General features: G+C 35.5%; 2 protein-coding genes across 2 annotated transcripts in view; one reads left to right on the top strand and one right to left on the bottom strand.

Annotated features, from left to right (window-relative positions):
• Window positions 1–12508, bottom strand: part of LOC125677998 (protein SFI1 homolog) — a 28926-nt gene extending 16418 nt beyond the window's left edge. Inside the window, exons 1-13 of the mRNA XM_056149335.1 lie at window positions 12144–12508; window positions 9800–10105; window positions 8266–8337; window positions 7236–7346; window positions 5030–5124; window positions 4759–4876; window positions 4569–4671; window positions 3139–3295; window positions 2768–2929; window positions 2244–2314; window positions 1298–1390; window positions 1000–1097; window positions 847–913 (exon numbers count right to left, since the gene is read on the bottom strand). Of these exons, the coding sequence (XP_056005310.1) occupies window positions 847–913; window positions 1000–1097; window positions 1298–1390; window positions 2244–2314; window positions 2768–2929; window positions 3139–3295; window positions 4569–4671; window positions 4759–4876; window positions 5030–5124; window positions 7236–7346; window positions 8266–8337; window positions 9800–10105; window positions 12144–12406 (1716 nt within the window). The 5' untranslated portion in view covers window positions 12407–12508. The remainder of the gene's footprint in view (window positions 1–846; window positions 914–999; window positions 1098–1297; window positions 1391–2243; window positions 2315–2767; window positions 2930–3138; window positions 3296–4568; window positions 4672–4758; window positions 4877–5029; window positions 5125–7235; window positions 7347–8265; window positions 8338–9799; window positions 10106–12143) is intronic.
• Window positions 12509–17832: 5324 nt separating this feature from the next.
• On the top strand, window positions 17833–18935 carry LOC125676620 (uncharacterized). The gene is made up of 2 exons (XM_056150753.1): window positions 17833–18028; window positions 18133–18935. Exons 1-2 carry the CDS (start codon window positions 17833–17835, stop codon window positions 18933–18935), a joined length of 999 nt encoding a protein of 332 aa, XP_056006728.1.
• Window positions 18936–19398: the final 463 nt, after the last annotated feature.

Here is a 19398-nt window from a genome sequence, read left to right as displayed (position 1 = left end):
TAATAGCATCGTTTGGACTCCCAATCTTTTCAACATTCCCGCCATAGATGCCTTTGATTGTTGATGTGACATCGTTTCTTCAGAACTACTGTGATGCAATGTCGCACAGGCATTACCGCGTCATTGACTAGAATGTTTGTCCCGAAAACCTCGCGAGATTTGTACCGTTTTAATTTTTAAAAATATTTTTGTGGTGGGTCTGGTTAGTTTTTTTTTTTAATTAGATGGGTCATTGTAAAATGAGTTTATCAATTTGATGGGTCATGGGGTAATTTTTTATTTTTTTTTATGGGTGCTTGGTATGTACAAAAGGTGCCTCCCGACCCCCCCATGTATTTATTTCTGGAATAGCCCTCAGCTTATACTCACTGTACTTGTATTAAGATAACTTGTTGGATCAGCCTTATACTTAATTTACTTGTAAGATAATTTGTTGGATCAGCCTTATACTTAATTTACTTGTAAGATAATTTGTTGGATCAGCCGTATACTTACTTTACCTGTAAGATAACTTGCTGGATCAGCCTTATACTCACTTTACCTGTAAGATTACTTGTTGGATCAGCCTTACTTTACCTGTAAGATTACTTGTTGGATCAGCCTTATACTTAATTTACTTGTAAGATAATTTGTTGGATCAGCCGTATACTTACTTTACCTGTAAGATAACTTGCTGGATCAGCCTTATACTCACTTTACCTGTAAGATTACTTGTTGGATCAGCCTTACTTTACCTGTAAGATTACTTGTTGGATCAGCCTTATATTTACTTTACCTGTAAGATAACTTGCTGGATCAGCCTTACTTTACCTGTAAGATAACTTGCTGGATCGAACTTATACTCACTTTACTTTCTTCCCTGTATCTTGTGTACAGCACAAGAGCCTCCCAGCATTTTCTCTTGAGGACAGTCCTACATGAATTCATCAAAGTTAATGGAGAGCAAAATGATTGGAAACCTAACATGGCTTTGTAAACAAGCAACATCTGTTCTCTTACTGATAATGTGTCTGTGCTCTCTTTGTAAGGTGAATAAGCTGCATCTCTTCATTGTTCTCACATCGCTGTACCCAGATTTGCCAGTGACTGCCCAAAAGCTGCAAACGCATACAGAATCAAGTTGTACTATGTCCATGCCAGTCACACTGTACTGAATCTTATACAATTTAGGAAAATGATAGTAAATTGGCATCACAGAATCATTTTAAATCACTCACATACTGTATATTAAAGTTATTCTTTGAATTCATGTATGTGCAATCAACAACACAATTGTCATGTGATTTCATTAACATACTGATTTGTAATAATGTTGAACTGCCAACTCATTTCTCATCTGTTTCACCCGGGACTGGACCACATTCAGTCGAAAGGCATTATATCCCAACAGCTGCAACAAAATACAAGGACTCCCATTGGTGATGAATAAAGATAAGCATTGTATATGTATATAATACATGCAATTAATTCAGTGTTCATGAAGTATATAGTGTTCATGTAATGTTTGAATATTATACACACATCTAATGATATTGATACAAATTTAGTTACAAAGCAAAACTCAGATTTTTACCATTTAAACAAGGTCTCTGTTTTCTTCAAATATTCAACAGGTATAACTTAATTATGCTATTCACTCCAAACCTATTAGTATTGCATACATCAGAATTGCTTTGTGGCAGGTGCCCCCCCCCCCCCCCCCTTTCAGAGATCACTGACCTCCACATGAACTGGGCTGTTTTTAATCTTTATTACTTGTACCGTACTTACATTTTCATTCCTACCTATAACCATAGTAAACTTGGTTCCCGTGTCTTGAGAGGATTAATTCTTGTGGTGCATGTATTGTGGACTAGTATGTAGTTAAATAAAATTCTCGTAGAAAATGCATCTTTCTGTCTAGCATTGATTGACAAATACATGTAATTACCATGTTACTTTGAGAGAATCCGGGCTCGACAGATTTTCAATTAAAAATGATGGGCCAGGGTTTTATTTTCTAATGAAAATCTCTCATCCTTGGAGGTTATCATCTAACAACTCTATTTACATGGTCATGATTTCAAATCAATTACAGTGCTATTCTGAAGTAGATTAATAAACATTATGAAGTCTTGTGAGTGGTATATTGCACATTGTACAACAGAGGTTTTCTTTGATAATAATTGTGGTTATCAAATGTTACAATTTAATTAAAGTCAGTCATAGTACAATGACGGCATAAAAAGTAAACAAATAGATACCATCAGTTTGGTTTTGTGATGATTCACAGCCTGATAAGTCTTCGTCCTCTCTTCTTCTTGTATCAATACATCTACAAATCTCCAGGTCAAGGTCATAACAAATACAGATGAAAAATTCAAATGATTTAGATATAGTTGGTTTCAACTTCATAACTTTACTTTAATGAACCAGCAGTGATATACATTTGTACATGTATAACAGCTGTAAATTCATATATTACTAAAGATACATGACTTTTATGAAACATTATTCTTTTGACTGTTCTCCGATGAACTCTGGTAAACTTGACTTTAACATACACCCTTGACCTTTATATATCATATGCCCTTATCTACATCAGTTCATTAAGTATGAAGTCTCTATCTTGTAAAGAAATAAAGGATAAAGCTGTAGACCAACAGACCAAAAACAACATGCCCTACACTTATATCTCTGGGAAATAAAAACATCAAAGTTTTGGTTGTATTAAACAGAAGGGAAGCAGCACTTAAATTGACAAATACATGACTGTACAAAGGGATACAATGCCTCCAGGCCTGGAAATAGCGCCGTCTCTGAAATCTACAGGAGAGGACTTCAATGTAGTGTTGGTGAGCCTGGATAGATTGGTGGAGCTCATACTGCTTCAACCACGAATAAAATGTGTGGTATTTCAAGCTCTGTGCGTAGAATTTATCTGCATAATCTGTAAAAAATGGGCGAGTGTTGACATTCAACCTCCATTAATTTTTTAAGAACTAGCAATCCCTAAATGACAATGTGTGGAGAGTGACACAGTAAGACATGTTTATATCATTATCACGCTCACATGTCTCTCATAATCTGCACTATAAACAAGCTAAATTTAGATCCCTTACAAATTAGTGAACCTACAGAAACAGTCCATTTGTTTACCTTTCTGTCTGTGTCGGTCTCGTTTCTGTAACCAGTACTGAGTCCAGGCGAGGAAACACCTCCTCTTCACGGTCTGTTGATAATGCCGGAGTGACATTGCATGTTTGTGGTAGGTCTGTCTTTTCCTCTTCAGTCTGTCCTCCCAAATTAACCAGTGCTGAAAATAGACATGTGACTCATCATTTTTATCCATAGTATACATGATGAATCACTAAAACAAAAAACACCCTATAAACTGTAAATGAAACCATTAAAGGACTTGTAGAGCTTAATTTCCTGAACATATTTTAAAAACTTCTTTCCGTAAATTCATTTTTAAAATACATGTATACATACAGAGTATACTAGTCTATCATTATGCAATATACAAGATGAAAAGTTGGAATACACTTCATGTCACATCAAACTGTAGGTCATGTGATACCAACTTCTAAGTCACATCAAACTGTAGGTCATGTGATACCAACTTCTACGTCACATCAAACTGTAGGTCATGTGATACCAACTTCTAAGTCACATCAAACTGTAGGTCATGTGATACCAACTTCTACATCACATCAAACTGTAGGTCATGTGATACCAACTTCTAAGTCACATCAAACTGTAGGTCATGTGATACCAACTTCTAAGTCACATCAAACTGTAGGTCATGTGATACCAACTTCTAAGTCACATCAAACTGTAGGTCATGCGATACCAACTTCTAGGTCACATCAAACTGTAGGTCATGTGATACCAACTTCTTAGTCACATCAAACTGTAGGTCATGTGATACCAACTTCTAAGTCACATCAAACTGTAGGTCATGTGATAACAACTTCTAAGTCACATCAAACTGTAGGTCATGTGATACCAACTTCTAAGTCACATCAAACTGTAAGTCATGTGATACCAACTTCTAAGTCACATCAAACTGTAGGTCATGTGATACCAACTTCTAAGTCACATCAAACTGTAGGTCATGTGATACCAACTTCTAAGTCACATCAAACTGTAGGTCATGCGATACCAACTTCTAGGTCACATCAAACTGTAGGTCATGTGATACCAACTTCTTAGTCACATCAAACTGTAGGTCATGTGATACCAACTTCTAAGTCACATCAAACTGTAGGTCATGTGATAACAACTTCTAAGTCACATCAAACTGTAGGTCATGTGATACCAACTTCTAAGTCACATCAAACTGTAAGTCATGTGATACCAACTTCTAAGTCACATCAAACTGTAGGTCATGTGATACTAACTTCTAAGTCACATCAAACTGTAGGTCATGTGATACCAACTTCTAAGTCACATCAAACTGTAGGTCATGTGATACCAACTTCTAAGTCACATCAAAACTGTAGGTCATGTGATATCAACTTCTAAGTCATATTAAACTAACCAGTATGTCATGTGACACTAACATGTGATCATGTGACACTCACCTGCGCCTGGATCCTGTACGCCCAAAACTGCAGTGCTACAACTTCCATCTCGCGTCTTTCCACCTTAAGTCTGTATTGATCTTTCCATTTCATCCACACGAACCTAAATGTGTCAAACATTTTCAAGTTACATTTCAATCAATCATCTGCCTGTCTGTAGCAGACTGTTAGTAATAGTTGTTTTTGGTACCTGATTAACACTTGCTCATATTGACCAACTGCTTTAGCAATGACTTTCTTCCTCTCTCTCTGAAGATTCACAAATTCTTTCCAGTGCTGAAGTGCCATTGTCAGGATAGCCTTGTTACCTAAAAGTGATAAGAAATTAGAAGTTGGGTCTCCAACCATCTCCAACAAAGTTATTGTCAACACAAAAATGAAGGTGATTTTACAGTCCTAAGTGTATACAATGTTCACAGTGGCCGTGTCCCAATCTTTCCATGCATCATTATGATACGTACTAATAGCTGTGGCCAGTTCCATTTTCTCAGCTGTGGCTTTCTGGTAAAGGACGTACAATCTCCAAGCTTCAAATACTTTACTCCACACTACATACCTACAACATATAATGAAATGTCCATATGCTGGCACAAATATCAATATGCAGTATATTTATCTTATACTTCAGTATACAGTTAATAATTCAATATCCAATAGAGAAAATGGTTAAAATAATACCTGTATGACGTTAATATTTCCTTATAAACCAATCAGAAAATGCTTAGAATAATCCATGTACCTGTATAAGGTATTTAATTTTCATATAAACCAATCAGAAAATGGTTAAAATATTACCCTGCATAAGATATTTAATTTCCTTATAACCAATAATTTTTCTAAATTTGACAAAATAAACTGCATATTCATCCTCAAGACGATGAATATTTTGTTTCTAGAACATACGATACATTGCAAATTCATGAAAGTACGATTCCATCTAGTGTTTGACAATGTAATGCCAAATTGGCCTGTTTTACTGACATTTGGTCTTTGACCCTATGATAAAATTCTTTATGATGTTTAACTTTGACCTTGTGATGTACAATTTATGACAGGATTTCTAAATGACAATAGACTTTTGACAATGTGATGTTATTAACTGTAATAGATATTTAACCTTGTGATGTTATTAACTGTAATAGATATTTAACAATGTGATGTTATTAACTGTAATAGATATTTAACCATGTGATGTTATTAACTGTAATAGATATTTAACCATGTGATGTTATTAACTGTAATAGATATTTAACCATGTGATGTTATTACCTGTAATAGATATTTAACCATGTGATGTTATTAACTGTAATAGATATTTAACCTTGTGATGTTATTAACTGTAATAGATATTTAACCTTGTGATGTTATTAACTGTAATAGATATTTAACCATGTGGTGTTATTAACTGTAATAGATATTTAACCATGTGATGTTATTAACTGTAATAGATATTTAACCATGTGATGTTATTAACTGTAATAGATATTTAACCTTGTGGTGTTATTAACTGTAATAGATATTTAACCTTGTGATGTTATCAACTGTAATAGATATTTAACCATGTGGTGTTATTAACTGTAATAGATATTTAACCTTGTGGTGTTATTAACTGTAATAGATATTTAACCATGTGGTGTTATTAACTGTAATAGATATTTAACCTTGTGATGTTATTAACTGTAATAGATATTTAACCATGTGGTGTTATTAACTGTAATAGATATTTAACCTTGTGGTGTTATTAACTGTAATAGATATTTAATCATGTGGTGTTATTAACTGTAATAGATATTTAACCTTGTGATGTTATCAACTGTAATAGATATTTAACCATGTGGTGTTATTAAATGTAATAGATATTTAACCTTGTGATGTTATTAACTGTAATAGATATTTAACCATGTGGTGTTATCAACTGTAATAGATATTTAACCTTGTGGTGTTATTAACTGTAATAGATATTTAACCATGTGGTGTTATTAACTGTAATAGATATTTAACCTTGTGGTGTTATTAACTGTAATAGATATTTAACCTTGTGATGTTATTAACTGTAATAGATATTTAACCTTGTGATGTTATGCACTGTAATAGACAAATTATATTTAACCATGTTATAATATTACCTCTTTATTTCACTGACCTTTGACCCCATGATATAATTACTTGTGATGTTATTGACAAGTAACATCAAGTTGACAAGATCAACTTACTGTAGCAATATATTTATTTCATATAATGAAATTTTGTTATTCACTTATTTCCTTTTACAAACATAAATTTTTAATTTAAGTTGAAATGACACTTGCCTTGTCACAGTCATGTTATTTGACCCCATGATATAATTACTTGTGATGTTATTGACCATGATGTCATTACCTGTGATATTCTAAGAGCGTCTGACCTTTACCCCTGTAATGTCATTACCTGTGATATTCTAAGAGCGTCTGACCTCTGCCCCTGTGATGTCATTACCTGTGATATTCTAAGAGCGTCTGACCTTTACCCCTGTAATGTCATTACCTGTGATATTCTAAGAGCGTCTGACCTTTACCCCTGTAATGTCATTACCTGTGATATTCTAAGAGCGTCTGACCTTTACCCCTGTAATGTCATTACCTGTGATATTCTAAGAGCGTCTGACCTTTACCCCTGTGATGTCATTACCTGTGATGGCACTCTGCTCTGACCATCAGTCGCCATTCTTTCCTGATTTCCCACCACATTCCGTGCCATTCTCGATATACTCGTTTCATTAGCTGGATCTCATAATGATGCCTGTCAAAAAGTTATTTTTATAAGGAATAAATGTCGACTTCATTTTTGCTTGCACTATGAAGGTATTACTTTTCTGTCTCATTTAATCATATGATCCGCGACTGTTTACTCAACACGATTCAAATCTTCAGATCAACTTATTGTAGCAATATATTTATTCCATATAATGAAATTTTGTTATTCACTTATTTCCTTTTACAAACATAATTTTTTTTATTTTAAGTTGAAATGACACTTGCCTTGTCACAGTTTATATCTAGAGTTACCGAAAATGAAGCTTCAAAGTTTAACTAATGACAAAACATTGGTAAACTTAAATTTTAAATAAGTAAATGTCTAGTCATTTTGAATTATGGGGGTGGCTGTATTTTGTTTAACATCTCCCTCTCTTTCTCTCTCCATCTCTCAAATTTGTCACTAATATAGAGATGTCACCATTACCAGTGAATGGTTGCAAAATTTAGGCCCATGCTTGGCGCTTACAGCCTTTGAGCAGGGAGGGATCTTTATCATGCCACACCAGCTGTGACATGGGAGCTCAGTTTTTGCGGTCAAATCTGAAAGAATGCCCCATTTAATCGCCTCTAAGTCTTACAACAAGCATGGGGCACTGAGGACCTATTCTAACTTGGATCCCCACGGTGTAAACTCAATAGTAGCACAATTATTAGCATAATTGGGGTTGTCAATTATGTAGAAACATCATCTAATAAGATTCAAGCTATGCTCGGGTCAATTATGATGCTGATGTTTGTAAATTCTAAAAAATACCATTTTTGGTGTAATCAATGAATTAATTATGCAATCATGCATTGAGTAATATTACATGAACATTTGTATGTATCAGGACTGAAATTTAACAACATAGAAGGCGACTAATTACACGACTTGCTACACGTACTCATACATGAAAATGTACCTTGCAACAGATGGCAATACTCTTCCAAACACTCTATTCTTCCAGAGGAGAGAAAACTTTCTTGCCAAATGCCTGTAAAAAGAATTTAAGCTACATAGTATAAATGTATACACATCATATACATACATTTAATAGAATACCACCTTTAATGTAAACTCAGGAGGGGAACTGAAAGCCATCGGTTTCACACGATATACATGTATTTAAGTAATATTTACATAATTTCACTGCTTTTGCCTTTGATATTTTTACAAACTGTAATCATATTCATTTCCTCATCAATGCACTGAAGTTGTCAACAATGTACATATCAATCTTACTGAATATACTCAATATAGTATGTCTATTTTAATGACTGGGAATTCTGACAGAAATGAAAATACGATGAAATAAGAAATAAATTGTTTACGACAATACACGAGGGTATGAACTGTGCAGGCTTCACACTGGTGTACTGATCACGAAGTGCTAGCGTAATTGATGAGTGTCATGTACATGTCAAAATTTATGGAACTTTACCTACAGCTCATGTCATCTCTATATATGCAATTTAAAAATTTCAAAAGGTAGTAATACAGAAATACCTTATTCTCAGTATTCCTTTAACCTCCCTAACAATTTAAGAAATAATGATCCCATTTTCATGCATTTTGCAGGATAACCTCAAAGGTTGAGAAATGTTAAAATTGTTTTGAAATATAAATTTAAAGCTGAGGCATTAACCACAGCTTTTATGTTTCAAACAACATTTCCAGACCAAGGAGGTTATCCTGCAACACACACGAAAACAAGAACTTTATTTGTATTATACTATGACTCAGAAATATACAGCTAATCGTTTTCATATATAGCTACAGATTAGGTCACTGTGACATCATGGCCATTTCCGAAAAGGCCTCCATTGTTTTTTGCTGACGAAAAAGGTGAGATGGTAGGGATATTCTAAATCTATTTTGAAAAAATACTGCAGGTATTTAGTTTGATGTTAACAGAAAATATCAATTGCTATGAATACAGTTCAAGAAAATCTTGTCTGTGCATCGCCATGTTTACATGTGTAACGCTCTCAGAAGGTCTATACTGAATGAAAAATGTTCTTTGGTCATTTATGCATTTGTTATACAACATATACTGATGGATTTTTATGATTATAAAACTAAATTATCAGTCATCAACTTTATGTTGCATTGGCAAAACTCGAAGTGCAAACAAGAGATGTGTATCACTTTTCTCATAATCAGTTAATACGTACGAAGGTATATAGTAGAATAATCACCACAGCATTTCTTTGATCTTTGCAATAACCATGGTAGAATTAAAATTAATGTGCCGGTATACCTGATAATTTTTTATTTCCTAGTACCTTATTCTCGGTTCCTTTAACTTCCCTCCTCGGTATACTTGATAATTTTTTATTTCTTAATTTAGTACCTTATTCTTAGTTCCTTTAACCTCCCTCCTCAGTATACCTGATAATTTTTAATTTCTCAGTACCTTATTCTCAGTTCCTTTACCTTATTCTCAGTTCCTTTACCTTATTCTCAGTTCCTTTAACCTCCCTCCTCGGTTCCATGTATAGTCTGCTTTGTAGTTTTTTATTTGCACACCGCTTTTCTTCCCCTTAGAAACCCCTTTTCTGGTCTGCTGTTTAACCACTTTCTGTTTGACCATGGACACCTTCTCCGTTGGATGAAGCTCTAGAGTCGTTGTTTTCATTAGTTCAGGTCTCGGTATCACGGCTGTAGGATTTTTCTTTTCTTTCTCCTTTCTTGTTTGTCTTGCAACTGGCACTGGGATTTTGGAGGTAGTAACTTCATGTTCATCAATGTTTTTGAAAGACCTAAAAATTACTTGTTCAATTATTCAGGGGTCTCAGTATATATTGCTATGTACAGAAAATTTTTGTTCCCATTATCTTTTCCTTCAGACACATTGAAAAACAATTAAGTCCCACATTTTGCTATCTTGAATACTGAATAGGTTTTTGGCTCAGTGTTGAATTTACTCAATCTACATGTGAATGTATGACAATTACACCAACAAATCTATTTAGAGATTAAAAAAAGATGCCTGCCAAAAAATGCCACTTTGAGCAGAATGCACACCATGAAAGGCTGCATGTGTATGTAAAAATATTTTGAAATTGACATCTTACAAATTGTACAAGAACATGGATTTACTGCAAAGGACTTCCAAACAGGGTTGGGCGGTTAAAACCGCCCCTGGTTTTAACTGTCCTGGTCAATACTCCCCAAGTGGTCAATTGTGATTTAAACTGTCTATTTTCCTATTTTTGTACATTTCTTGCAAAGATAAAGATAAATTAAATCTTTTCATTATATGGATCAATTGATGATTAATATTTTTCATTAGATAATCAAATGTAATTTCATCATCATCATCGGCACATTGATTAACATGCAGGATTAGGTGCATCTTCCACAGCAGTGGGCTCCCTTCCAGGTAACTGGCTTGCTGCACGCATGGCAGACCTAACATTTGACTTCCAGGAATCTCTGTCCAATGGGTTGAAATCACGAAGTCACATAATTTCATAAGTTTAATATATTTGGTATGCTGAAACTGACCGAAATATCTTCAGTACCTACCAGAGGGTCACAGTTCTATAGCATAGATTGACGATTGGAGACAGACCTCTTAATACAGGTACCTGAACAGATTAAGAATAAAAGGTAGCTGGACATTACCTGAGCACAGGAAGCAGGGTTGACAGGTGTTAATTAACATAGGCTGGAACCAGAGATGACCAATGTGCCTGTTATTGTTGTGAAAACATCACCAACCCATCCCCTCAAATGTTTATTCAACAGTTAAAATAAAGATTGATGAAGCAATACTTATAGGTAGTTCTTTTTAAACCAAGGAATTTGAACAGAAACTTTTACATCTTCCCTAATTCAACAGAGTCATTTGTACATTATTTATCTAATATTATGACTTATAAGTATATTATAAACTGATAGTGTATGTTATGAATTACAGTATTTACCATTGTATGTATGTATGTATGTATGTATGTGTGTGTGTGTGTAGCAGACAATTGACAATCAGTGTAAATCAGCACACTGGTTAAGAGTTTCCATAGTCACCTTGTATTTTTATGTTTCTATTAAATCGGGATCAAACCTAGGGACTCTGGTAAAACAGTTCAGTGCTCTAACATTTAAACTAAAGGGTTAATCACTAGATTGATTGATTGTCTATTGTTTAACATCCCGCTTGAGAATATTTCACTCATATGGAGACGTCAACACTGCCGGTGAAGGGCTGCAAATTTTAGGCCTTTGCTCGGCACTTATGGCCAATGGAGATGGGAGGGTTCTTTTCATGCCACACCTGCTGCGACACGGGACCTGTTTTTGCGGTTTCATCCGAAGAACCGCCCCATTTAGTCGCCTCTTACGACAAGCAAGGGGTATTGAGGACCTATTCTAACCCGGATCCCCACGGGATTAATCACTAGAAAGAGCGAGTAGGATGACCATGTATCTATCAATACTACTCCAACTACAGGTACTCTGCGAGATTTGTCGAGGCTGGATATTTGGACTGACGCCTCTTCTGAAGAGGCATCAGTCCAAATATCCAGCCTCGACAAATCTCACTGAGATTACTATTGCAACAAGTTAGAGCCTCGGTTAACATCCCTTATAGTTAAGAGTGCCAAGTCAAAAGTATCTCGCCCTGAACATCTGGCACGCTGGAGTACTATTACTACCACATTAAGTATATATCACCAACTTAGTTGGATCGCTATCAGACTAGACAGGCAAAATTTACTAGTCCCGGCGCCGGTCAAGATAAGCGGTTGACGAAAAAAAACGTATTTCTACCAGAAACTATTGTGATATACACACCCATCTTTTTTGTCCCCTGGACTAGATTGCCGACCTGAATACGGACTGAAGCTATCACTAATTAATCCTTCTTCAGCGCGATTAAGTAACCGCATCCGCTCCGCATGAACGGCCAAATGCTCGCTCAAATCTTTTAATATTTCTGCCTTTGATGGCGATTTTTCTGAAAAATCTGGGTTTTGCACATCCTGTGTAACCGTTTTCCTGTGAGAAGACGACTTTGCGTGTATTGCATTCGGAGTATTTGGATTTCTTGCGTCCATTTCTTAACATTTCTACTTTGAACAAGTTTCAACGGTAAACAATTTCCCCGCCATGTTTGTAAATAAAGTAAATGTTAAGTCGAACCAAAACTGATTCGAAGTGTTTAAAGACAATGCAATCTAAAAGTAATTCGCATCCTCTCCGCATGTACAGTGTCCCTGGAAAAAAGTGAGTCATCATTTCATTTTTCTTTTTGGGGGGGGGGGGACAACCCTATTTTTTATAAAAACTTATAGTGAGGAATTCAGTCCCAACTTTTATAATTTTATCACTTATATGCAAAATTGTTCAGATTTTCTTTTCCTATGATGTAATGCTAAATGATACCCTGTGATAATATTGAGAATAATTTATGACATCAACGCATTTGTGCCGTAAAATTTCAATTTTGCATTTGACGTGTGATTCCACCGCAACACCTACAGATAGAATTATTTTGAAATCATGTGAAGCCGAAACTATATACTGAAACAATTCTGTATTTTAAAAAAAATATTATATCCATAAAAATGAACTGCAAGTACAATGTAAAGCTACAAAAAGTTTGGGGGTTTTTTTTCTTTCTTTCAAAAAAGCATTTTTCAATTGAATATACGGTGAAAAAATAAAATGATGACTCACTTACCACGGGTTATTGTTTCTATGTGGAATGGAAGCAATAACCTGGGGTTTGTGATGATGACTTAGGCCTACACTTCTCGAGTTTTAAGTTTGTTTGCTCTTTTGTTGGTTGTTTGTATATATTTTTTAAATAGGTATATTTGATATTTGGGTAAAATCTCCACACATACCCCCATATAATCCTCACCTAGGATGTTAGGGGACCCCTAGATTGGATGTACATTGTTTGTACATATGTGATAAATAGTTATGTAACATGTAATCATACATTATAATAATATAAGTGTGTTTGAACAAATTAATACAATATTAAGGTAGTTCCACCCCCATGTGACTTATCAATACCAATGGTTCAAATAGAAAAACTGTACTAATTTACATGCAATATACATGTAGTTCAATTTAATCAATAACCAAAGAAAATTATGTTGCCAGCTTTTTAAAGATTTCAGACATAGATAATCGCACATATTCATTAGACAGCATAATAAGACTACATAAAAAGTGGTTAAAATTACAAAATTTTAATATCTCAAGTTTAAAAAAAAACTTCTACATGTACTTCATGAATTTAATATAATATAAATCTATTGTGGATATCAGAAATCGTTACATATGAATAAATGCCAGCATAGGAGTTACTGCCCTTACGCCAATTTTTAATTAAGAGATAATTAATCATTTATAGAAAATATATACATTTTCAGCATTGACTAGTTTGCCATTTTTTATTATACCCAGTGAATAAAATTCCTCCAAAAAATTATTTCTATCATGCACAAAGTGTAAAAAAAAAAATATATTTTGCAGAAACCTGTGACGCCACATAGGGTGGAGGAGGAACTGCCAACGATACTATTGTTTCGCCGCCTACCTTCTGGTAAATTTTTAAAATTGATCATTTTAAATTATCTTTTTTATATCAATATAAATATTTATATGAATTTTCATAAAAGTTGATTTATTTAAAGAAAAATAACGCTATAATTTGAGTTAAACTCAAGTATTTCGCTATAGAAACAAAATTGGAAAATAATTTTAACAACCCCCCCCCCCCCTCCCCTTCTCCGTGCGTATAACACGAATTCCGTTTTGTAAGTATCATAAACTATCATTTAGCAAATTTATACCAAACGTTTTGATGATTCACGGGAGAGGGGTATTGTTTACAGACCAAACACACGGTGAAAATTTTCACTCTTTGGTCAATTGCAAATGAGGTTAAAGTGTTAGAAATGAAGATTAACTTTTTTTGCTCTTTAATATAAAGTAATTTGACAAATTACATGGTTATTTATTGATACCAATAATAATTTTAAACAAGAAGCCCTCAGGCCTTACCGGTCACCTGAATACTAGTAGGAAAAGTAGCACTACTACCAAGGGCTATGAAATCTACAAAAAGATTTCCTGTTCTGAATATCTAAGTTAAATTGTAATGTTCAGCAACAGTATAAAACAAGATGTGTTCTTAAAACTTCAATGCCCTCAAAAGTGCATACACTGATGAAAGACTTTATATAACATGGTAGGTGTATTAACATGAAAAGATATGACTTATTTGGACCCCATCCTAGAGTCAAAACCCTGGGTTGAAAAATTCACCATTTTTTTAACATCATTTTCTGCTATTGCTACATTTGTAAGTATGTACATGGTGTATTTAGATTTTATACAGTATCAGCAAACTTACACATAAACATCATATACTAAGTTTGGCCCCCACCCTGGGGTCAGAACCCCTACCCCGAGGATCATCAAATACAATTTTGATAAAGGACTACCTGCTTTTTCTAAACATCCATTTAGTATCAATAACACTAAAGAAGATGTTATGTAAGTGTTTCACACATAAACACTATATAGTAAGTTTGGCCCCACCCTGTGGTCAGAACCCCTAGGCCTACTCCGAGGATCATGAAATTTACAATTGTGGTAGAGGCATTCCTGCTCTACATCACTATGCATTTAGTTCTTCTTAAACCTGTGCGGTTCTAGAGAAGAAGATTTATGAAAATTGGTCAATTTTGGGCAGGTTTTGCCCCGCCCCTAAGGCCCCAGGGGTGCAGAAATCCTCAAATTTACAATTTATATCCCCCTTGTTCGAAAGATGCTTTATACCAAATTTCAAAAGAATTGGAATGATAGTTATCAAGAAGTTAAAAATGTTCAATTGTTAATGCACGACAACGGACGACAACCAATTGCAATATATATGACGTTTTTAAAGCCAAGTTACAAGGAACATATTTTCTACCCCCTAATCAAAAGGAGTTGAATTTAAGAGTAATTAATTAATAAACACTGGTATTAAAGTTGATAATTAATTACGAATGGATTCTTCTTTGCATTTAAAAAAAAATCTCATCAGCAAAATTGCAAAGCTTTTTAAGATATACGAGCCGAAATGTAGGCGGAAATCCATAGATAACATGCATAGTTCTTTGGATGATTGATTGAATGTTGTTTAACGTCCCTCTCGAGAATATTTCATTCATATGGAGACGTCACCATTGCCGGTGAAGGGCTGCAAAATTTTGGCCTATGCTCGGCGCTTACGGCCCTTGAGCAGGGAGGGGTCTTTATCGTGCCACACCTGCTGTGACACGGGACCTCGGTTTTTGCGGTCTCATCCGAAGGACCGCCCCATTTAGTCGCCTCTTACGACAAGCAAGAGATACTGAGGACCTATTCTAACCCGGATCCCCACGGGATTCTTTGGATGATATTCGTGAAGTCGAAATAAAATACACCACAGAGTCATCCACTTCTGCTTCATACTTGGATATTTATTGAAAATAGATATTAACGGTACACTAACAACTCAACTTTATAACAAAGTGATGATTTCAGCTTCTCCATCGTCAACTTCCGATATCTATGTAGCAATATTCTATCATCACCTGCATAGGGTGTTTATATCTCTCAACTGATTAGATACACAAGAGCTCGTTCTGCGTATGATCAGTTTTTAAATCGAGGCAGGCTACAGACAAACAATTAAGTTGATGATGCAGGGGTTTCAACAGTCTCGTTTAAAGTCAGTATTTCGCAAATCCTATGGTCGTTATAACAATCTAGTATGCTAATACGACCTATCATTGGGTCAAATGCTGTCTGACTTGTTTCATACCGATTGTTAGTAGGTCTTTCGAAGCATACTAATTTTGACTATGGATAACTCCGTTACCTGATCAAGATATAGGGCTCACGGCGGATGTGACCCGTCGACAGGGGACGCTTGCAACTCCTCCTAGGCACCTGATCCCACCTCTGGTAAATCCAGGGGTTCGTGTTTGCCCAACTTTCTATTTTGAATTGTTTATAGGAGTTATGAGATTGCTCACTGTTCGTTATCTTCACTTTTCATGTATGCTCTGATGAACCGCATCAGCTAGACGTATGCATATTCAAATATGACATTTTATTGGTCTATTTCTGATATATATAATTTAGTTTCATTTATGCTAGATTTTTTAGCCGTTGACGGACTGTACGTATTTACCTAGTACAAGTGTAGTTCTGTAGTCATTCTTGTGTTACTTACAGGTGCACCACCATTCTCTACCCAGAGTTCCGTGTGCTCCTCACACTACAACTCTGTCAACGGCTGTCTACAGAAATCTTGTAAAAGTTTCTAATATCCAACATTTATGGTTTGGACTATATATTTAGCCATATTATGAAATATTTTTGGTGCAATTAAATTGATGCTTAAAACATGGAATCAAAAATAAGAAAAGCTGTAAAAATACGATAAAACTTGTAGAATAAGAGACAAACAGCTAAATGGTAAAATTAATATGTACTTATTAAAGTGCCATTGGGCTATGAAAAGAGCCTGATGTATCACCTGTTGCCAGAACTTTTAAAGGGAAAGGAAACCGACAATGATTGTTTATATCATGTGATTATATTGTCACGTGATTCCAAGCGTTGACGGAGGTGTATGGGAAGCTTTGCGCAACGCGTCCTCTGGTGAGGGAATGCTGCATCGCTTTCATGAGGAAATGCCTATCATTACAAATGTTACAGATATATTAGAAATGTAAATCTTACATGATGAACCCACACTGCCTAAAGAGGGGTTTAATACCCCCATCACACTAGGCCACGTTCGCACTACGACCATGTAAAAATTGATGATCGTAGTGCGATCGGGTACGTCGTAGTAAGGTTGTAGTAAGAACGTAGTAAGGTCTTTATGGTCGTGATGGTCGTGGAGCAACTTTGAACATGCTCAAAACAAACGTAGTGCGGTCGTGGTCAAATTTGATCGTAGTGGAAGCGTAGTAAGGACGTACTAAGGTCGTATTTAGATCGGCATGGTCGTAGTAGCATCGTAATGGGATCGTGATGCAGAAGAAAACGACTGCACCGCGATTCCACTACGCTCTCTATACGACCATCCCGTTTTCACTACGTTCTCATTACGATCATCCCGTTTGCACTACGTTTTCTTCACGCTTCCGCTACGATCACGGCACGTCCATACTACGTTGTTGATGACTGTAGTACGTTTCTACCAAGCTCATCCCGTCCTTAATACGTCCTCACTACGATTTCACTGCGCGCAAGCCACGACCGAATCACGTTCTGTTCTCCCCCACACACTGGTATAAAAACTGAACAAAGGTTGCATATGACCATTGCTTCTTTGGAATCATGGAAAGGCCAGACCAAGAAATATTGATGGAGATGTTGATGAATATTCAGTATATGGCACTTAACGACCAAGCTGCTATATTGTTACTTAGGCGAAGGAGGAGGAGAATCCTAAGGCAGCGTAGATCTTGCTGGGTAGATGGAGGATCAACAGTCCTTCTTCAACTTTTTGAGGATGCCTCCAGAGATGTTTGATGAATTATTGAATAGAGTTGGACCCCGAATTCAGAAGAAGAACACCACATTCAGAAAAGCTCTAGAACCCGGTCTAAAACTGGCTATAACTATAAGACATTTGGCATCGGGTGATCGGGTGATCGATATTCAACCCTCCAGTATGATTTTAGAGTCGCACGCAATACCATATACACATTTATACCTGACGTTTGCAAAGAAATTGTTCAAGAGTATAAAGACGAAGTTATATCATGTCCAACAGAACCAGAAGAATGGAGGGCTATTGCTGAGGAATTTAATCGAAGATGGAACATTCCACATGCTTGTGGCGCATTAGATGGCAAACATATTGCTGTTAGAAGTCCACCAAAAACTGGGACATTGTTTCATAATTATAAGGGTTTTTTCTCAATAGTTCTTCTTGCCTTGGTTGATGCAGACTACAAGTTCCTATGGGTAGATGTAGGTGGTTATGGTTCCATGTCGGATGCCCAGATATTCAACGCTTTTGAACTAAAAGAATGCTTGGAAGATAAAAGTATTGGATTTCCAGAACCAGATGCAATGCCTAACGATGACCAGGACATGCTTTATTTCATTTTGGGTGATGACGCTTTTGGACTTATAACCTATTTGATGAAGCCCCATTCCATACGAGGTATTACAAAAGAAGAAGCCATTACTAATTACAGAATTTCAAGGGGGAGACGTGTTGTGGAGAACGCGTTTGGGATATTAGCACAGAGATGGCAAATTTTATTATCGACAATGATGCAAGGCCCAGATACCGTTGGTGTTGTAACTGAGACTTGTGTTTGTCTGCACAACTTGATGAGAACACGATATCCAACCTTACAAAATGCTCTACTGGACATGGAAGACGATCAACATAATATTGTTCCAGGTCTTTGGAGAGCAAATGCAAACATGCACGAAGTAAACAACGTGACTGGACCTAACAGAGACACCATCGCAGCAAAGACACAAAGAGAGTATTTGAAGTTGTACTTTAATAGCCCAGCCGGATCTGTACAGTGGCAGGAACGTATGATCAATTCCCAGTAAGAAAACAGAATTAAAAGACATTGTTTACTTTGTTTAGAATTGATTAAAATATTTTGTATTGTCATTTTTAATTTGTTTGTTTGCTTTTGGTTTTTTTTGTCATGATATCAAGGTAAATTGTAATAAAATATTCGAAATGTCAATAAAGGGAAAAAAAACACTGAAAGAAAAAAATTATGAAGTTGCAAAAAAGAATATCAACATAATATATATATAATATGTATTTAATATGACCGTTGATGAAGGCCATGATGGCCAAAACGTTCGGTGAAACTTACTCGGCATATTTGTTTATAGAGTTCGGTGTTGCTCATATTTGTTTTGGTTGTTAGTTGTTTTCATGTTTTGTTTGTCATTGTGTCTTTGTTCATCTGTCTATGTCTTTCGATATATGAATTTAAATTTGAAAGATAATCATATGTCGTAATGTTACATGAACATATTTGTAGCTCTACAAGAAAAC

Source organism: Ostrea edulis, chromosome 9 (assembly GCF_947568905.1).
Source record: "Ostrea edulis chromosome 9, xbOstEdul1.1, whole genome shotgun sequence".
Taxonomy (NCBI): Eukaryota; Metazoa; Mollusca; class Bivalvia; order Ostreida; family Ostreidae; genus Ostrea; species Ostrea edulis.
This window is presented reverse-complemented; position numbering and strand designations above follow the sequence as displayed.

Excerpts from the sequence above, each read along its gene's own strand:
- LOC125676620 (XM_056150753.1), top strand. The coding sequence starts at position 17,833 with ATGGAGGATCAACAGTCCTTCTTCAACTTTTTGAGGATGCCTCCAGAG. Across the intron at positions 18,029-18,132 it reads GATCGATATTCAACCCTCCA|AACCAGAAGAATGGAGGGCT; the intron begins GTATGATTTTAG and ends CATGTCCAACAG.